Genomic DNA, 20,918 nt, shown 5'->3' on the forward strand with positions numbered 1-20,918 from the left:
GTGTGTATTTGGGCATGTTTACCCCAATGCGCCCCTGTTCTTGTTGTTGGAAGAATGTTGATTATAGGCCCGATTTAGCTGCTGCAGCAGTACGAGGATGTCGCCTGAAACATGTGTGCGCTTGCAGGCTCTTGCGTTTGCGGGACATTTATGGATTTTTTTTTCGTGAGGGCACACGGGGAGGATGTACGACGGGCTAAAGAGTTTGCTTGAATGTTTGCTTTTTTTCCTCGAAGTTCCCCGAATGCGCCGGTACAGAGCTAACGCAATTATATCTGCAACTATTTTGCTAATTGTTTGATTACATTTTTCGAGCAGAAATGCCAAATAGTCGCTGGTTTAAGGTTCTCTAATGGGAGGATTTGTTGCTATTTTGTTGTCAGTGACAGTAAAGCATCCCAACAATTGGATTAAATAATTTTGAGATCACTTGATGACAAACGTGAGCCCTTCAGGCCTGCACAGAGCAGAATGTTCGTCTGCGTGTTTAGCAGAAATGCGACTCGTGTCTCAGCTGAAGTGAAAGTAGGATCACATTCTCACGCGAAATACCCAATTTGCATCACGTCGCACAAGTTCCAGTCCCAACAAAAGCACAGAATTTGCTATCTCGGCAGAAAAGCGGGATTCTTTGGTAATGTTTGCGGGCCGGAGAGAGAGGTATTTTGTAAGAGCGAACACTTGAAACTCAGTTGGCTCCTCATGATTCCCAATGTGGAAAAGTTTATAACGCCTGAATTAGCTTTCCAGGAAGTCAGATGCCTGCAGATGATTCACGGCCGATCAGTGACTGAAGGAGTCAATTATCTCTCGGCCAAACCCCCCGAACAACGCTTCACACAGTCACACCACAGTCACAACAACACGCACACACACACACAGGATAGTATCACACATCTTAAATATTACCATGCTTCTTCACAATTCGCAATGAATCAGGAACACATCACAAGCGGGGATGACTCATTCATAAAGTGCTTGTGGATTTCAGACAGAGTTGTCTGTCGCGCGCTCTCTCTCTCTCTCTCTCCAGCTCCAGCGTTGGGAGTTCTGAATGCTTGAATTGGCTGAACTTTATTGATTTGACTCGACCAGAGTTGTGAGTGATGGATTGTTGTTGTCAGCTTTTCAGAAACTAATCCTGCGTTTAAGGGTTTCCAGTAAGGAGTTGAGGTCAGCTTTTGATGGCTTTGTAGCTGAGAAACAGACTTAAACTGTTAAACTATCCAGTGTGTTTAATGTTCTCTAATATGCACACCAGTCGCTGTTTATGTTGCAGGGACTCGGAGTGTGTGTGTGTGTGTGCAGGGAAACGTTTCTGTGTTCAGTTGCATTTTAACAGTAAGATTTGTCCACTCCATGGTGCTGCTGCTCAAATCCTGACCTCCTCCAGTTATTTGTAGAAGCACAGGAGAATTACTCATGAAGTCGGGCTCATCTAGTTGAGCTGGCATCCCATGTAGAGGGGCTGTAGTCCCCAACGTGGAGGTCGTGAGTTCGAATCCCGCTCATGGCCCTTTTCTGCAGGTCCTTCAAAGATTATTCTTCTCCCCAGCTTTCCTGTCTCTCCCTCAACTGCACTCTCAAATAAAGGCAAAAAGGCCAGAAATTAACTTAAGAAAGAATTACTGATAAAGTCACTGATTGTTTCACGAATCAGAAATTATTTAGAATTAATGTGTTAATCTTTGGGGAAAAGTCACTGAAAATGATTATACGCTGTTGTGATTATATAAATAAACAAATAAGCAGCAGTTTTTATAATCAGTGAACCCCTTAATTTAAAATTTCAGTCAAAGATATTGTAGATTTTCTGGGTCCGACTTGTCAAAGCTGAGGATTTCCTGTATTTCTGTTTTAAATAATTCGGATGACGTGTTCTGTTTTGTCAACGCAACCGTCTTGTTGTGTCCTTTTGTGACAGTTTGCATCTGATGCATTGAATTTCCTTATTGCTGTCAATAAAGCTGCAGTCTGTAGTCCGAGGCGGCGAGGTTGAACTCTGCCTTTAGGACAAGAGGCAGCTTCGTTTTTTTTTTTATTCGTCATGAACACCTCGTATCTGCTGTCATTTATTATTTCATTTAAGGAAACACCAGTGTGCCTACTTTACCACGGTCCCTTTAGGATTCAGCGACATTTGATGAAGATTGAAAATTATAAATTGGCTCGGCCCGACGTTTCCCAGCCGTGATTGAATGATACATCACAGTCGGTCGGCTTTGAGGCCCGTAGTGTTTGTGATGCCTGACAGTCGGCGCTGACCTCATTCCCCGAGTCTCCCCCTCGTCACACATCACGTCCGTGCAGCCGGAGCCAAAAACTTAACTCCTCTTTTCATTTTTTATTTTTTTTCCTGTCATTATGGGAGCCCTATATTTTAGTATTTCCTTGACATGCCAGGGTCTGTCTGTGCAGGATAATGATAGACTGCACAAAGATGTTTTGTATTAGTCACTGGTAGGATGCCGGACAGCTGGAGGGATGCTTGTTAGTCAGAATTTTACGAGGTTATTGGGACTTACTGGACACATAATTATCAGATGTGCTTTTTCTTTTCAGGTAAAGCTCAGGTTTGTGTGCTGAACGCTGTGCCTCTTATCATCACAGCCTTTTTTTTAGTTTTGCTGCTTTCCCAACCTGCCTCCGTTCCCAGACCACAGGAAATAGCCAGAGAGCGGCTGGGCTTTATTTCTGCGTGTCTTAAGAATAGCAGCATTGTGTTATTGTTGTGGGAATGTAGGACTGAGGTAGAGAATACTCCAGCCAAAACAAAAACCCTCTTACGCACCCAATAGCATTTTTCAGCCTGTAACGAGAACCACCATTAGTGCCTCTTGTTTTCCTTTAATGAATGATAGTTAGACTTTTAAGATGCAGAATTTAAAAGCAAATTGTGTTTTTTTAAAGCCAACACAAAAAAAAGGGACCATTTCCGTCTGTAGAGTTTCCTACAGCTACATCCTTGTAAAAGCTGCAGTAAATGCCAAACACGGAGGATTAAAGGTTCTTCTCCCCCCTCAGGTTTTTGTGTGTAATGTCAGGATTTGTTTTTACATAATGTGTTACACAAAAAGATTTCTCTCATCCAGCAAAAATGGCAAGCTTTAAGGCTGGATTTACAACAACACGCTTTGTGATACCTGTGCAGGTATTCGAGGTCTATATCAGTAACAGACTCCAGCTGTTGCCGTGGCGCTGCCGCCTCTTCCCGCCCCCTCTCTCGTTTCAGCCTGAATCAGCTGACGCTTTTTTCCTCGGGCTCCGGGAAGTTAAGGCCAAAGTTATCTCATGTTTCAGCGGTACTTCCTCCTTTACAATATGTTCTTCAATTATGTAAGCTGTGCGCGTCTCGCTTTCTGCTCTGTTTATTATCAAAGCTCTTTCACATCTCGCTTCACACAAACAGGAACACCGAGCCGATCCCAACCCCTGCAACTGGAGGTGCTTTTTCATGTCGACCTCTACTTTTTACTGATAAATCGTGCAATAAAAACAAAAAAAAAATCACTTCTAGGTGCATGTAGCTAACGTCAGATCGTGCCGCTTTTGCTTGATGTATAGCAGCTTTTTATTTTTTTTTTGCACTCGAGTATAAAACATGAAGTGAAAAGGATGAAGAAAGGTCACATGGTGTCAGTTCATGTTATCTAGCGGTGGAGCAGGCTGTCATAACAACATCGAACGGTGGGAATTCCTGGCGTCTTTCTTCTGAAAACAGAACTTGCACAATTGCGGCTTGTTGGTTTGTTCTCGTATTTGTCAATGTTGCGTTTTGCTTTCGTTCACGTACGGCAGAGATAAGGTTGAGGCGAATCCGTTTCATCACGATGTCGTCTTCTCGTGTTGCTCAAACGTGGATGAAACTGTTAAAATTAAATAGAATATTCTGATATTTTCTGACTAGCGATCAACGGATTATTAGTCTGACCTGTTGCTGGGTCTGACGTGTTTCTGATTATCTGCATAGTTAATTTTTAATCGTCTGCCAGTCTAATGTCATTTCAAGTACGACTAGGAAGTACACCTCTGTCACTGCTCTTATCTCCAGCTACATATAGAAACAAAGGTCTTCCTATAAAGTGTTTGTGGTTTCTAAATGCTGACACCAAGGTTTTCATTTTAACTGCAAATATAAATCAGTTTCAATATCGGTGTTGGTCTCCTTGATAATCTGAATTAAGTATTGGCAGGGGAAAAAAAAACTCACATTGGTTGATCCCTGTTTTTGACTTTATAGCCCAATCTAGGGATGTGACGATACCATACATTTGGTTGCCGCCACCAATACCGTTTAAATTCCACGATTCCCGACAGCCAAAGAAAATATCAATTAAATTAATGTATTTAACATAAACCCAACGTTTTATGTTTACAGACAATAGAGGATGTTGGTCTGCTGACGTTATGAGCAGCTCATATGATGAGTTATCTGTGTTAGCTTCTGTGAATGTTGCATTGCTACAATAGATGCTAACTTTTGCATTTCACTATATGAGAGCTGCAAGGTGGTTCAGTGGTTAGCAGTGTTGCCTCACAGCTAGAAGGTCGCCGGTTCGCGTCCCAGTGAGGACACCCGGGATCTTACTGCGTGGAGTCTCCATGTTCTCCCCGTGCAGCGTGGGTTCTCTCCGGGTTCTTCCTCCCACACAGTCCAAAAACAGGTTGAGGTTAATTGGTGATTCTAAATTGTCCGTAGGTGTGAATGTGAGTGTGCTTGGTTGTCTGTCTCTAAGTGTAGCCCTGTGATAGACTGGTGACCTGTCCAGGTGTCCCCTGTCTTCACCCTGAGTCAGCCCCCCACGACCCTAGTGAGGATTAAGCGGTGTATAGATGATGGATGGATGTTGTCAATATACACCCAACAACTGCTCAACTTCATTTCTCTGTACAGATCTGTCTTTGACCTGCTCAGAGAAGTTTTCGTCTTTCTTCCATCTTTAAAGCGCTCTGTGATGCTGTTAGCCTTTGGCTGCGCGCGCCTCTGATAATCTGAGACGAATGTGGACTCCATTCATGACTTGGCGTGTTTTTTACTCGCCTCCATCGCTGCAGCTGCATGTGCTGCCATCATCCCACATGTTTTAGTTCTTGTCTCCAGCATCACGCAGCATCGGCAGCACCGTTATTATTTTCTGGTGCTTATCGGGGAATCCCTGGGCCAAGCCGTAGATCAGCTCATCGTTAAATCGTTAAAATAAAAAAGTAGTTATTTGATAATAAAAGTTGTCATTTGTTGCGGCGCTACTCAAAGTCTGGTTAGCGAACGGGTTGCTTGTTGTTGCTCCATGTGGACGTTTTCAGTTCATCTTTCTGAGAACGCTAACAAGCACATTATGTTGTGGAAATACTCCTTTAAAGTTGTTTTGCTTTGCAGTGTAGTGCTTGTAAAGTAGAAGCATTCAAACACTGCAACACTCCTCTTGGGAAATCGTCTTAAATGTTATCAAGGTCAATATAAGTTAATCTAGCAAGAATTTAGTTCTGTGACCGTGACACCTTTACTAGACTTGACAGGAGGAGTCGACTGTGTTTTCGTGTCATGTTTTTTTGGTGAACATGTGTAACAAGTAGAGTTTCCAGAGGAGACAACTTGTGTTTTTGATCTTGTAGCTTTCAACACAAATGCATCTTCTTCAAGCTCACACTTAAATATTTCAGCAGCTCTCGTGCTTGATATTCTCGTCCTCTTTCCGCGGCTGACGTAAGGCCGCATGTCGGTGTGCTGTGTGTGTGCATGTGTGCACCGGCCGCTGCTTGCCAGGGCAGGGCAGGGCTTCCTGTTGCCGTGATTGCTGCCCAGGCAGAGCAGAGCAGAGCAGAGCAGGGATCCTTTGGTCTCTGTTCCTCTCTTGTTCTGCCACCTGGACCTTCACCCGCAAACCTGGCGCCGTCTCCTCTCCTCTAGCATTTCTCCTGCCTGTTATTCCCACTTCCTGCCTGCCTGCCTTCTCATTATCCCCTCGTCCCTCGTTCTCTCTATCCTTGTGACTCCTGTTCCTCCTCCTCTTCCTTTTCTTGTTCGATTCCTCGCGGCCTCGCCTCCTTCCTCTCTCTCCCCTTTTTTTAAAAACGAACTTGCACACTCACTCCATCCCGTACTCTCTCGCTTCTTTGTAAATTCACCCGTCGCTCCGTGATTCATTCAGTGATTCAGAGAATGAAAATTCAAAGGTGGTAACAAAATCTGTTTTTCATCCCGGACCCTGTGATGCACATGTTGGCTGCGTTTTTTTTTTTTGTAATGTATTTATTTTTTCCACTCCAGCTTTTACGGGAAAAGCTGCAGTGTTTGATGTCTCAGCGAGCCTTGATGCCATGCAGATTAATTGAGTCATAAGCAATAGATTGGATCCGGCTGATCTCGGTAATAAGGCCAGGGCTATATAAAGGTCAGACGGATGTGGCTTGCTGTAAATTGCGTTTGACTTAATTAGTACGAGAATTAGGAGCACATCGCGTTTTTTTTGCAGTAATGAACGACTCGGCGGCACACGGAGGTGTAACACATTCTCAGACGAGCCGCTCGCACATCTGCATCTTTGTGTGTGTTAGAGCGCAACAGCTCATCGCCAAACAATGAGGATGTGTCGGCATGTATGACTGTAAAAACACGGAGGTAGCGTCTGTGATGTCATGCATAGTTTCCTACGAGGGACACTTAAGGTTGGATGTATCGTCTATGCCGGTTTTTGTGTGTTGTTGGAGCTCGAGAGGAGAAATTAGGCAGCGACTAATGATTATATCTAGTGCTGATTAATCCAGCAGATGCTTCCTTGGTTTGTCAATTAACTGGTTTGTCTTTAAAATGTTAGAAAATGTGCTTAAGTTCCTATCTTTATGTGGCTTTTGTGTCCAACTAACAGTAAAAGAAAAGAGCTTCTGCTGTCAGGAACAGCAAAGTTAAGACAGGAGCTGAGCTGATGTTCAATTTTTAGTCCATCTAACTCATCATCTCATGACATCTGCAGTGGGAATGAATTAGGGCTGTATTTTACATTTTTTGTCATTATTGGTTCATTGGCTTATTAGATTCTCAAACCTAAAGAGATTGAGTTTAATATAATGCAAGACAAGGGGAAAAAGCAAAAAACTTTGGACATTGGACATTTCAAATATGGCATTAGTCCCTAAAGCCTTTTAAATGTTAACCCTCTGAACCCCAAAACCTGCTGGTAGGTTGCACAGGCATGTTATCTGAAAACATTGCCAAAATTACATAATTTATTAAAGCTAGAAACTGTACAAACACAGACAATTGGTTGGACTTTCCAACAGCAGTCCTTTAACTACTCATGTTTGGTTTTAGACTTCATCTTAAAAATGAACCACATGTTCAACTTATTACATTTAATCAGAATCACTTCAGTCTTCATGTCTCAGAAATAGACTGTTTGCAGGAACCAGATTCTGAAAAAAATATACAATTCTGTGCTGCTTTCATGCAACCAGGAAGCCATCGGTGGCAACTTGACAGAAATGCTGCTGCTTTTAGTCTGAACTGCAGGTTGTGTTTACGTAGACAAGAGACAAATACGGAAATGTAAGTAGTAAAATATATATAACCACAGTTTATTTCCCCCCACTGTTAGTAACACCTGTTCTACATGCTAAGTCCATGTTTATTTAGTTTTTGTGAAAAAAAAAATTCATCATAAAAATCCAACCTCTGTTTTTCTTCTTTTTTTTATGATTTGTTGAATTATAGCTGTGTCATACTGCACAGAAGACATTTTTAAATTCTCTCTAATTTTAGCAGCTGTTTCCGTAGAGGTGCAGGACTTCATATGAAAAATGAGCCCACAGGGTGTAAAAATAGGAGCAAAAAAACTGCCACTAAACTGCTTTCAGTTCAGTTCAGAGGGTTAACTGTTGAATTTCCCTGGTGAAGGATCATATTTGTATTATTATTGCTTTCATAATATATCCACTCTACTACAATATTTCACCATCCATTGTTTCTTAGTGTCTTCTTTGTTTTTCTGCTGTACCTCGCATGTTTTGCACCGGGGGTCTGAGAGAATTTCAATCCCGTCTGTGTCCTGTGCATACGGCAGAATCGACAGTAAAGTTGCCTTTGACTTTGACTTGACTTTCGGTATCCGTCCAGCACCTGGTGGCCGTTAGACGTACTGCAGCTTAAGCCACGCTGACATTAGCATGCAGCTGCGGCGGTTGCTGCCTGCTATGAATACATGACCTGAAAGCTCAGAGACCACTCCTGTGCCCATGTGTGTGCTCAGCGCATCAAATGAGCTGTTTCCAACTGGGGACAACGGGGAACACACAGTATTGTGTGAGAGCTGATACCAGGCTCTTGAGATATAAATAGGACCTCCCTGCAGTCAGGCTCCCACCAGCAGCACTGATAATTATCTGTGTGTTGTATAACCCTTAGTCTTTGTAGATTTTAATTTCTTGGTATTGCAGGAAAATTTGTGTCATCTCCCTTCCTTACTTCAACTCGTGATGGCACAATGTTTGTATTGGCAGTGTGTGCATTTCAAAAGCAATGCTGGTTTCAAGGAAATTACATTTTGGCCCCGCTCCCAGTAGGCCACAGCCAGGATACTGTTTACTGTAGGCATACTGCTGCCTCTTCCAGTTTGGCGTCCGGGCATTTAGTGGGAACGAGTCACACCGCAGCATCACACGTCCGACGTGTCTTGAGGTTGATTCGAGATTGTGTCGTGTCGCAAATCAACCCAGTGAGCTGACACTAATCATGAGGTTAGTCCTGCTAACTCGATCAATTCATGTGTGTGTTTCACGCATCCTGTTTCCTTCCTGTTTGATCAAAGTCCGTTTTAGGCTGTTCCCAGTGAAAAAAATGAGTTTAGTTCCACTTCTGGAGCAACAAAGTCATGAGGGAAGGTAAGACATGTGCGACCCATTTCATGGCTTTTATTCTGAGGGCTGACTTTTAAACTCATCACAGTGTAAACTTCATTTTAAAGTAACTGCTGAGTTGCTCCTTAACACCCACAGTGGTGGTGAATGAGAGCAATTAGCTTCGTTACTGATTAAGCTTCTGATGTTATTAATGCAAAATTGTGAGTCTAAAGTGGCATCTTTAGCTTGATTTTATTTTACAGTCAGAGTAAACAGATATTATTTTCCTTTTATTAGCAAATCGTTCTGATAATGTGATTAAATGTTTTTCCATTTCGTAGCTTTCATATCAGAGGTACAGAAAGTAAAACGGTTCCACTGTTTCTCTGTAAACGTCAGTCAGTCACCAGCTGCTTTCCTGGAAGACTATTTTTTTTCTCGCACAAGTTTAACGTGTGTCCATTAAAAGGCAAACGACTGCGGTCGATGTCACTCTCTGTTTACACTTTTAAACAACAGCGGTTGAGCTGCAGCATCATTAGTTTCCACAGTCGCGCAGTCGGTAGCATTAGACTATTTTCGGCTACAAGAAGAAGAATTTAGACAAGTTCTCGCCAAAAGAACTGCGGCTGATGTCGACATTCGCCACTTGGCCACAGTTGCTCAGTGCAGCAGTTTCTCAGGCTGCTTGTGGTGTCGACGGTGCAGGGAGAAAAAAAAAATAAAAAATCGTGCCAGATTTCTGTAGAGCACATGAGAGCGATGAAGAAAGCAATCAGTGTACCAGCGCGAGTGTGTCACAGAGAAGAATGTAGGCATTGTAGAGGAAGAGGAGGAGGAGGGAGGGATGAGTAAGGTGAGGAAGAAAGAAAGGCAGGAATGCGGGACCTTTGACTCTGTTGTGCAGGAATGTCTTTCACTCTCAACTGTTTGAATTGGCCCTTTTTTTTTTTTTACCGTCGTCTCCTGCTGAAGGCTGTCTAGCAAAACAATAATACAATAACAGAGCACCGAGATGAGGTTAGAGGTCCTGGACGAGAACAGAGAAAGGAGGCACTGCACTGTATTGGCCTTTTTTGTTTTCCCTCGCAACTTGAACGTGGCTCTCAGTCGAGGTACAAAAAAAAAAAAGTAAAGGAAGCATGAATGCAAACACATCTGGAGATACTCATAGCGGAGGACGGAGAGGATGAAAGAAAGGGAAAACCCTGGGAACAGAGACGGCCAAGCCCCCAGAGGGACGCAGCGAGAGGAAGTGTGTGTCTGCATGTATGTGTGTATGTGTGTGTATGTGTGTGTGTGCATGTTCTGTAGTCAGGCAGTGCTGAGTCATCGCTGGGCTGGCCAGGCAGATAGAAACAGGCTTCTGGGGGGGCCAGCTGGAGGGGGGCACGCACTGAGCATGCTCTGAAAACTACAGGAAGGGAATTAGTTGTTGTGACAGGACACATCCAGGAACTTTAGTGACGCAATATTTTCACGATGCCAAGTTTTCTCTGCCTCGCTGACGCATGTGTCCGCCGGTATGTCCGACGGTTAGACGGCTCGCCGAGAGGTGATGTCAGGAATCCACAAACTCTCACCTCCGAACGTCGCCGCTCTGGACACGGCGGAGGAGAGATGTTAGCCGAGAGATAACGAGACACGTTGCTCCATGTTTGGCCCGACCACAGCGACCCCCCCCCTCCACCTCTTGTTTCTTGTGGTTTTCTGTGATCTGTTGGACCACAGTCTGTGACGCCCCCCCCCCAGCACCAACCCACACACACCCATATGCACACATACATTCAATGCTTCCTGTATTTAGAATAGACCCTTCTCTGCTGCACGGGAGCAAGATGGTACGTACTCTAGGCACATTTGTGGAGTTTGAGAGTGATAAACCCGTGTTAGTGCGCTGCTGCAGTTTCGTGTCTTGCTGTGGGTGTGTTCACCTGTTGTTCAGCAGCTCATTACGGGCAGCATGTGTGGAGCTGTAGCTGTTATATAATGCATGCTGATGTCTTGTTTTTTAGCTGCTTCTCTAGACATCACTGTTTTCCTTCTAGCAAGTGTTTCTTCTTTGCTTTTCTTGGAGGAGTAAACTGCAGAATCCCATCATTGTATGGATTATAAGTGGATGAACCCCTAAAAGTCAGTCAAACTAAATTTAAACACATTAGAAGTTCGTTGTTTTGCTTCATTACAGTGTTTTGAAGAGCAACTCTGCGACTGATGACACACTCCTAATGTGTGTCATCAGTGTGTTTGCGATCACATTCGGAATGAGGCATTTAAATTGCGAACATAAGGAAATCTGCTTCTGTGTCTACATGATGAATCCTAGTGTCTTGGTTAATAGCTGGTATTTGCAGAGCTGCATTGTTGTTCAGACTTTTCCACAAACCTTAACTTTTACATAATTAAACTGCAATTCATTGGATGTGAAGCATCTTCTGTCCTACGGGCTTGAACAGGTCAACATTTCAACACTCTCCCGTCTAAATGAGCCAGTGTCTTTAACTTCTCATGCCTCTGTGGTGATGAAAGTTTTGGCAGCATGTTTTTTTTTTTTGGTTGTCTGTCCATCCGTCTCACTCGTCTGTGTGCAATATCTCTGAGGCTCCTTCAGGGAATTTTATTTTTCCAAATCTGGCACAAATGTTCACTTGGACGCAAGGATGGAGTGATTTTGGTTGTCAGAGGTCACTGTGACTTCACTAATTCATACCCAAACAGGATGAAATGATGGTGTGATGACATTTTATATCAGAAAAGGTCGAAGGTCGGCTTCGGTGCAACATCAGAAATTTCTCCGAATGCATATTTTTGGCCATTTGTGACCATTTTTCACATTTGGTTGGATACCGAATAATCCCGGGTGTCCTCCTTAAGAAGCATCTTGTGTACTGCCTTCTTCACAATGTGTGTGAGGCATCCATAGCATCATCAGAGTCACCTGTACTGGCTAAGCTTGTAAACACTCACACATATCGTTGCTTTTCTCGATTAATTCACACACTCTAAAGTCTTCGCAGCGTAAATCGACTTTACTGTTTGGCAGAGCCGCACAACCGCGAGTCAGGCGTTCTAGTTCATCACTGACAGACAGTTTCTCCATCGTGTCTTCGGAGAGCTCCAGCCAGCGTATTTAGTTTTGTCCAAAGTGGGGATAAAACACGGTCACAGCCGGGACACTCGCATCCATGTAAACACACTCATTGTATCAGTCATTTGCTATTTGCACAAACCCAGAAGCTCCACGCTCGCGCCGGCTAAGAACATCTTGCGGTTCTTTGAACGCGTCGTCTTACTTACGCTAATCTTCCGTAACCATGGGGTTGAGCACACTCGGGGTCAGCGGAGTGTAAACACTTTAGAGAATAAGCAAATGGGTGTTTGAAAAGAGAGACGAGGGTAGGGCTCTTATTGAATGCTTAGGAATGCATCCTTCCTCTTTTTTTCTGTCGAGCTAACTTCTTAAACCGCCGACTTATCTCCGTCTAATTATAACCGCAGCAGTTTGTTCACCGCGGTGGACAGGTCAGAGCATGTGCGGCGGAGTGAAACAGAACAGAACTTTCATAATTATGTCCATATTATTATAAGCAAACCCAGAGATTTTTTATTTATTTTTTTTTATACAAAGAAAGAAGGCCTTCAGACATGAAACTAATAAGCATACGCTGCATCACTGTGCATCAACAGAAGCAGGGAAGTGGAACGAAGCGCAGAGAGCAGAGAATAACAAGTAGCAGGGACATGCTGTAGTAGGCCAAGCTGCCCAGGGCTACCCAAACACCACAACCGTAATTCAAACAAGGAAAAATCTCACCAAAAAAAACACCTAGAAAAAACGAGGGAGAGAAATCCTGATAGACACGATGTCCATGTTTTGAGTCCAGGAGGTCCAGAAGTTTAGCTCCTGTTACAGCTTCACAAAATAGAAATTATCCCTCAGACTAGGCGTGTAGATGGTCTCACTTTTTTTAATATGAAGTTTCTTGCCTTGAGCCGTGACTGACACCTTGGGAAAAGAAAAGCAGAAGTAACATCGAAATGGGTCACATGTAAACACACAAACACACAGATGGCCGTGTGCCTGCAGCGTGGCCGATTGAGAAATATTCAAACCATACTTCCTCAGTCGGGTCCCTCATTCACAGTCTGCCTGATTGACTTATTGCTGTTTTCATTCATTTCGAACGCTCCGCGGTCTTCGTCATCCAGTCACCTTCACTGACGCTATCGTCGCTCGATTCGCCTCCACTGCAGGATAGGATTTCCTCCGGTTTCATTAAATGCATAACCTTGCGGCGTTTTCCGGGATTCAGTCAACAGTTTTTGCCACAAACTTGACTGCGAACAGGTTGTCCTCTGAGTGAACTGTGGCCGTCCTTATCTGTTGAGATGTTCTAGGAATGGTTGATTGCCAGAGATTTTTTTTTTTTTTGCATGACCATGTAATCCAATTTGTGCTGTTAAAGATTGCGCTCAGATAAAATCAGACTTTTGACTGTCCTGTCTCAGTGTTTGAACTGCGTCGAGCTTTTAAGTAGTTAAAAAAAAAAAAAGATCGGATTGTTTTGCCAGTTCCGTCTTTAGCGCTCCAGTTCTTGAACAATACTCCACATTATCTTCATCTAATTACATTTCCATATCTCTCTTTTGTCCCTCCATGTTTTTCTTTTTCTCAACTGTCCCTCTACTCTTGTCTCCGAACTGACCCCCACCTCCTCTCCAATAATTCTCTTTTCCTCTCTCTCTGTTCTTTCTCTCTTTTGTCTCACAGCAGTGATTCTCAGCCAGTTTGGTTACTGCAATGAATGGTAACACTATCCATCCAGCCAACACCGCAACAGCAGGAGGAGGCCCAGGTGTGGCAGCGCCCCCACGAGGCTGGAGGGAGTTCTGTGAGCTGCACGCCATCGCCGCAGCCCGGCAGCTGGCCGGACATTATCGGAGCTTCGCCAGAGAGCGGCCACAACATGACGTGCTCCCGCCAGAGATCTTTTCCAAGCAGTTCACTGATCTCTTCCAACAGCACTTCTGCTGCGAGGTCGACAAAGATGGCACTCCCCTCAGCCAGAGCACATGCCCCATCGCTTCTGGTAGCGCTTCCTCCACATCTCCAGCGACCCCACTTCCATCACAGACCGTGATCGGTCGATTGCGGATCACGTCTCTGTCCGGCGTGCAGGACTATCGGGAGGCTGGTCGGCCAAGTGGAGGAGCCGCTCCTTTGACCGTGTCGCCAAAAGTGGAGCCGGTGGTGGTGAGCCGGGAGCAGGAGCAGCCGTTGAGATGCTCTTCGGGAAACTCCTTCTCAGGATCTCGCAGTTTCGGCAGCGGGTCCCTGCTGATTCGTAGCCGTAGCAACGAGGAGGTCTCTGGCTCGGATCGTCGTCAGGTGTCTGAACGGTACTCCTCCGACTCCTCGGCCTCCAACCTCGGACACGCTGACGTCACGCATTTCTCCGTCAGACAAATCCAGCAAACCGTAAGACGGCTTTTAAAGAAACAGCCCCTTCCCAGCCCTCGCTCATCCCAGGACCTGTCTCCTATCAACCCCAGCCTCACGACCAGCAGCAACAACAACAGCCCCCCAAATAATGGGGACAGAGTGGGCGGGATTTCCTCCAACAACGAGGAAGTGTCGTCCTCGTCCTCTTCCTCTCACTCGTCCTCTTGTCTGAACTCTGAGGCCACGCCGCTAGCTGCTTCGCAACGGCCCATGACTGGAGTAGTCTCTCACTTCCTGGATCGTTTCCGTTGGTTACGCAGCAGGAGCATGAGGCAGAGGAGGTCAGAGGTGAGCGGCTGCTGTAAAGAGGGCCAACTGAGGTACTTGCTGGTGGATGACACTATCTCAGACACTCAGCCTCGCTGGCAACGCTGTCGCCTGCTGGTCAGGAGGATCAGAGACGCTCACGGTGGAGGAGGAGGAGGAGGAGGAAGAAGAGGAGGAGGGGAGAGGTACCAGTTGGAGCTCTATGATCCTCCAAAGGTAGAAACACTTCTTCTAATCACATTTTATGTTTGTTACATGCACGATTTACTACACTTGTTTGCAACACAAAATCTTACGCTTACCACTCTGAATGAAATGCTATAACTTCAGAACATTGGTGACAAGGAGGAAGTTGCATTATACATGTTGCATGCATCAAGAGACAAAACTTTTAAATATTGTCACGTGAGTCGCATGTTCACAGCAGCATCATTAACGTAAACCGCTTCGTCTACATGCAAAAAAACCAAGAGCTCAAGTGTGTTTTTCTGTACAAACAGTACGTCATCGCTGGTTTCTTGCAGTCTGTGTTGAATACAAAAGATGGAAAAAAAAAAAAGGAGTGAGTGGAGGGTGTGTCTAAAACAACAGGCCACAGTAACAGTGTTTAGACTGTTGGGCTGCTGACTGCGAAATATATGCCTTAACTTCGCAAATTAAAGGAGCAGTCAAACATTTCCAGAGATGATTTACTTGCTTTCTGAAAATGAGGTGAGAAGATTGATACCATGCAATCTGTGCATACCAATCTTGCGCACTATATCTCATCCGCGTTGGAGTTTGTTTGCCAGGAAATCAGGATGTAACCCCTCCTAGAGAACCACAGATTGCTTTTTTATATTTATGTGCATGTATGGATCAAAAAAGTGAGTTGCTTAAGGATGCCGGAAGGAGTATTTTTTATGGGCTGCTGGCCACGAATCTGATGTTTAGTTCATCTTTAAGCACATCCTGAACCCTGGGGAGAAGTAAAGCTTAAGTAGAGAGCAAATACATATTTCTAAAAATGTTATTGTGAAGATGTTGGTGAGTTCGGATGTGCAAAAAAAAAAAAGTTCAACAGGGTTAAGTGCAAGACGAGTCCCACTGTAGGGCAGTGAAGTCACGTTTGATTTAAAGTCTGATTTATAGCAAATCCAAAACTAGAAATCTAGTTTATTTTACACCTTTTTTTTTAGCGGTAACCAGCAGATGTTCAGCAACACTGCACTCGTATTCAGTGAATTTTCGGTTGCTGTTCTCGGTGCTTTCGTGGGACTGGGTTTCATAAGATCGTGTGTCTGCACTTCTTGCAAACTTTTTTTGCTTTTTCTCAGAACTCTGCGCAGCACTGAAACATTTAACAGCTGGCAGGTTCCTCATCTTGTGTGTCATATCTGTAGGAGATAACTCTGTATATCTAAGATGAAAAGCCACAGAAGCCTTTAAAGGGGTTGGTAATACAAGTTGCCAAGCAGTGTCACATACTCTAAATTAACACACACAAACACAAGCACGCACACACCAAGGCACAAAGTCATTTCCTGTTTCCAGCTGTTTTATTCGCAGGGGTTTTCCCCCCCTATCCTTTTTTTTTTTTTTTTAAATCATCTCTTGTCTCTGCCTGTGTTTGTTTTGTTTTCATAAATGGTGTTTTACAGCATCTAAGAAGCCCTCTTTGCCACATGACAAAACAAGACAAAAAAACCGTGATGACATTTAGCGTGGCCTCAGAAAACGGCTCGTTTTATGGGCGGTTTTCATCGCACCTTTGCCTCCGGTGATTGATTTATTTTTCATGTGCAGCCACAGAGTGTGCGCTCTGATGATGAAAAGGCTTTCGTGTTAATCAAGCTGCAAACACTATAAAGGGTGATATTACCAGTCTAGTCACAGCTTGGTCAAATGAAAGCCAATCGGGAGCATCGTGTCTGCTCTTGTCTTGCGTGCAGAGCAGCAGCAGCAGCAGCAGCAGCACTCCTACAACTCCATCATTAGTTTAACACTGATAATCTTTTATGATAGCAGAGAGATAGCTTGCCCTTTCACCTAGTTGAGGAAATGGAGTTACCATTAAAAATCGTACAGACAGATTCAGATTAGTCTGTGCCTCACTGATTACTGTCGCACATTTCTTCATAACACAGTCATTTTTCTACTTTAATGTAGCTCAGCATCTTCCCACTGTGGCACTTTTGTGCTCAATTACATTAAAGGATCTGCATCAGTCATGTCTTCTTTTACTCTTTACTGAGGAGATATGCCTCCTACACTATTTCCTGTTTGTTTGGGGTTTTGCTTCATCCAGTCGCAGCTTTTCTACTCATTACCTCGCAATTAATACCACCACTTAATGATCACAAAAGGCTTAACTGTCACATGTCAAAGTGTGTTAGTGTGACTACCTTGCAGTTTTAAGTTTGGAACAAGACATATCAGGTTGCCTTCCCCTGAGTTTGCTTGCTGACAGCTCATCACAGTGCAGCAGGATGTATGTTTTTTTTTTTTTTCCTCCAATGCATGCTCGGTTCCCCACATGAGGCTTCATGGCATTAAACCCTGCAATATTTCCAGATGGGGCCAGCTGCGAGGCTGCATGTGCTTGCACACCCAGTCCCCAGGATCCCCAAACTAGTAATCAGAGCAGCCAGGTTGACTGCTGTCCCAGCCGCCGCCATCTATAAGGTCACTGCAAGCGGAGCTCAGTCTCATCAGGGTGTGTGCAAATGCGTTTTCAGGCACAAACAGAGATCTGTGAAAGAGATGTAGCATGCATGTGTGTGTCGTTCGTAGGGTGTATGTGTGTTTGTAGTGCTTTATATTTAGCAGCCCTCAACTCCTCAGCCAGCTGCAGCGCTAACCATGCGCGTGAGGTAATTCGGTTGATGACAGAGCCAGAGTTGTGTGTGTGCTATGTGTGTGTGTGTGTGTGTGTGCGCGTGCTGTGTGTGTGTGTGTGTGTGTGTGTGCTATGTGTGTGTGTGTATGCATGTTTGTTCAGAATGGGAAGGCATTGGCAGGATTTGCTTGGCTGTTTGCAATGCTGCTTTAGTTAGCCAGCTGCATTGATGCTCTGAGTGCTCTCCCTCTCTTGTGTGTGTGTGTGTGTGTGTGTGTGTGTGTGTGTCTGTGTGTGTGTGTGCGTGCAATCTTGGCAGGGTGGAGAGCGAAGGCCCTGAAAATGGCCTTAAAAGGAAGGAGAGCAGTGCACTAGCATGCTCACATTTTAACATACACAAGAAAAGCGCATGCATTCACGCCCTGATAGAGGTTATTTAAACACACCAACCGGTAATGTGCTGGGGCTGCTGCTCTCTTATGCATTGTGTTGCTGCATTTTCCTCTTTTTGTGGATGTAAATAACGGTTTCACACATCTATGGGCTCTATGTGTGTGTGTGTGTGTCGGCGTGCGATCATGCATGCCTGCACGCTGCACTTGGCTTGGCTGGCCAGAAAATAATAATCCATGTTCATGTGTGTGTTTTTATTTATATCTGCCTGTCTGTGTGTGTGTCTTTATGTGTGAGAAGCAGAAGTAATATCAGTGAGCTCATTTAGCACAAAAGAGCAAGCTGCATGGAAACTGATAATGCATTCGCGTGAGAAAGCAGCAGTCAAGACGCAGCTGCTAGTTCCTTAGTATTAGCCCGAAAACGCAATAAACCTACGAGATAATCTCCTGTCAGATTTTATGCAACACATTACATTATCATTGGCTATTTTTATCAGGCTGACTTCAAAACGGAGAAGACAACAGTAAACATGTTTTCCTCTGTAAAAAAAAAAAGATGCAGTCCTCCTCCAGGCAAGTCCGAACAAATGTCTGTCCTGTAATTCTAGTTAAAACTGAGCGCAGTTTCACTTCTGCATGCTCTGCATTGTTAGCCCACGTTCAGACCTAAAATAAGACTGTATTTTTAAAAAAAATGATGCAAGCAGTTGCTTTAGTGTGCTGCTATAGGTACGGTTATCTATAGGTGTTGGCGTAAAGATGAAATAAGATTCAGGAAGGACAGTTTCAGTGACTGATCTGTGAGATTAAGTATGTCGGTGCACTGAAGGCAATTTTTAATAAAAAATTTCACATCTCTGTCTAGTTAGCATAGAAAATATTCTACATAATCTACACAAAATGAAATGTGCACATGCTAATATTTGATTCACCGACAATTGCATCCTACATAAATATCCGAGGCAGGTTTTTATTATGTCGCCCTAAAAAAAAAAAACCCTAAACGTGCTCAGTTCAGATAAAAACGGGAGCCGAAGGCGTTGCAGTGACCCGAAGACGCACCAAAAGCAGCTCACAGCACAGAAGTGTAAATACATGAAGGGGAAACGACGGCTAGTAAATCCGACTGTCACATTACTCCCATGTACGTTTAATCTTTTGTCTTGTATTCTGTCAGCGAATCACTGATCAGATTTGTGTTGTCGGGTTTATTTGTTTGTTGTAAAAACTGCAGACGGACATCGAAGCTGCGGTTTGAGCTAAAAAACAGAGTGTTGTGCACAAATTTTAAGACACTTGTGTTTTTATTTTCGCCGTGCAATCACCAGTACTACCCAAACATCTGTGACAGTTAATGCTTCATTGGATTTGGTGGATGAAAAACGAAGCGTTGATTCCTCCTTCATCGTAGTTGTTGTCTTTGTTTTGCTGGGAACGTGATAACACGCTGTCCACAGATTCTACCCTCAGTGGCGGCTAAATGAGCAGCTTTTAAGGTCTGTGTGTTGTTTTGCAGATAGAATGACAAAATAACAAATCCAAGGCGATGCAGCTCTCGTGTCATTGCAGAAGTGAATCCCGTCATGTCAGCTGAAAAGAGCAGAAGTCTCCATCGCGTCCACCGTGTCGTCTGAGTCCTTATCCTTAAATTCTCCCTCTTGTCTCGGCCTCGAGCAGCTCGATGAGGACAAAATGACACCGTGACCCAGAATGCTCCTGTCCTGGCGTGAAGCACATTTAGATCATTCAGCCGACGCTCCTCAAAGAAGTGAATTAAATTGCAGTACGCGACTCGGCTTATTGCAATTCGGTGCGCCGTTTTTCTCCGAAATTGTCTTTTACCTTCGTCAGCTTTGACTTCAGCTCAACCAGAGGAGCTGTTTCTTCAGCAGCGAGCCCAACTTTTCCTTTCATCTGACGCTCAGTAGTCAAGGTTACAGACAAGGTTAGCGTCTTGCCAGGAAAATCGTGGTATTCTGTCTTTCGGAGTGAGTTCCCACAGACTTCTACCGTCTGATGGCGGATATGTTTCCTCAGACCTCCTGTAAACTTCATCTTAATCATACCCCTCTCATCTCATCTCATCTCATCTCAGCTGTGTGTACATGTGTGTGTGTGTTTGTGCCTTTGCATGTGTTTGTTCCAGCTCTTCTAGCCTTAATCTTTCCCACATGGTTTCATTTCATGCCTGTGTGTACATGTGCCTACACCGTGTATCGTGTTGCTCTTAGAGTTTCGTCCTCCTCCGTCTCTATGTGTTTGTGCTCTCGCTGTACATTCTCACACTTATTATTTTAATGTATGTTGGCATATATGGTAAAAGCTTTGTCTTTGCTTCTCCATCCTGTCAGGGTCATGTGATACCTTATCTTGAGTCTTCAGCGAAAAGAAAATAGCAGAAATGCCAGTAAGAGGCTTTCTTAGAAATGTGGAGTAATGGCTCATTAAACCAACCAAAGTGGAGTTTTATATATATATGTATACGTCAGATTGAATTTTTATATGTGCTCCATATTTATGCATCTATATTCCTCTTTCATTCACGTTTTTTTTCCCCCCCTCTTGCACTGACAGTGAGAGAGGAGTCTGCAACATCAGTGGAAAATAGTTTTCCAACAACCAGACGCTGGTGTCCATCTGTTCCCTGTTACTTATTGTACTTCAGCCTCTCATATGGCAACATGCAGCGTTAATTTGGCTCTCGTTGCATACCACAACTAAAGCCCCGAACACATGGGCCTCAGTCAGCTGAACGAGGAACAGAACGAAACCAAACCAAGAGATACACAGGAAGCACAGCAGCAGGAGACATGTAGAAAGGCAGGCTGACAGTCGGGCTGACAAGCCAGTAAAGACGAGGACAGACAGAGGAAGATGAAGGTGTCTGCAGGTCTCTCTTTTTTTTTTTTTGCTTGCTTCCAAAACATGAGAGAGTTCATTTCCTTGTTAAAATGCTCCCTGGGTGCACATATAGGCAATATAGTCTCAGTTTATTCAAGTCAAATCTATTATGTTTTGTCACATTTAGCCATGCAAATTTCCACCGTGTGACGCCAGCACGACCGACGTGAATCAAATTGTATTTGTACAGCTCAGAGCGCCG

General features: G+C 44.2%; 1 protein-coding gene across 2 annotated transcripts in view; it reads left to right on the top strand.

The window, feature by feature from the left end:
* Positions 1-20,918, top strand: part of sh2b3 (SH2B adaptor protein 3) — a 61,704-nt gene that overhangs the window by 4,253 nt on the left and 36,533 nt on the right. The window contains exon 2 of one of the 2 annotated variants that reach the window (XM_008289159.1): positions 13,607-14,818. In XM_008289159.1, coding sequence (XP_008287381.1) covers positions 13,634-14,818 — 1,185 coding nt within the window. In that variant the 5' untranslated portion in view covers positions 13,607-13,633. Of the gene's footprint in view, positions 1-13,603; positions 14,819-20,918 lie in introns of both variants that reach the window. The other variant, XM_008289158.1, reaches the window with a different exon arrangement.

Source organism: Stegastes partitus, unplaced genomic scaffold, assembly GCF_000690725.1.
Source record: "Stegastes partitus isolate 25-593 unplaced genomic scaffold, Stegastes_partitus-1.0.2 Scaffold596, whole genome shotgun sequence".
Classification (NCBI taxonomy): Eukaryota; Metazoa; Chordata; class Actinopteri; family Pomacentridae; genus Stegastes; species Stegastes partitus.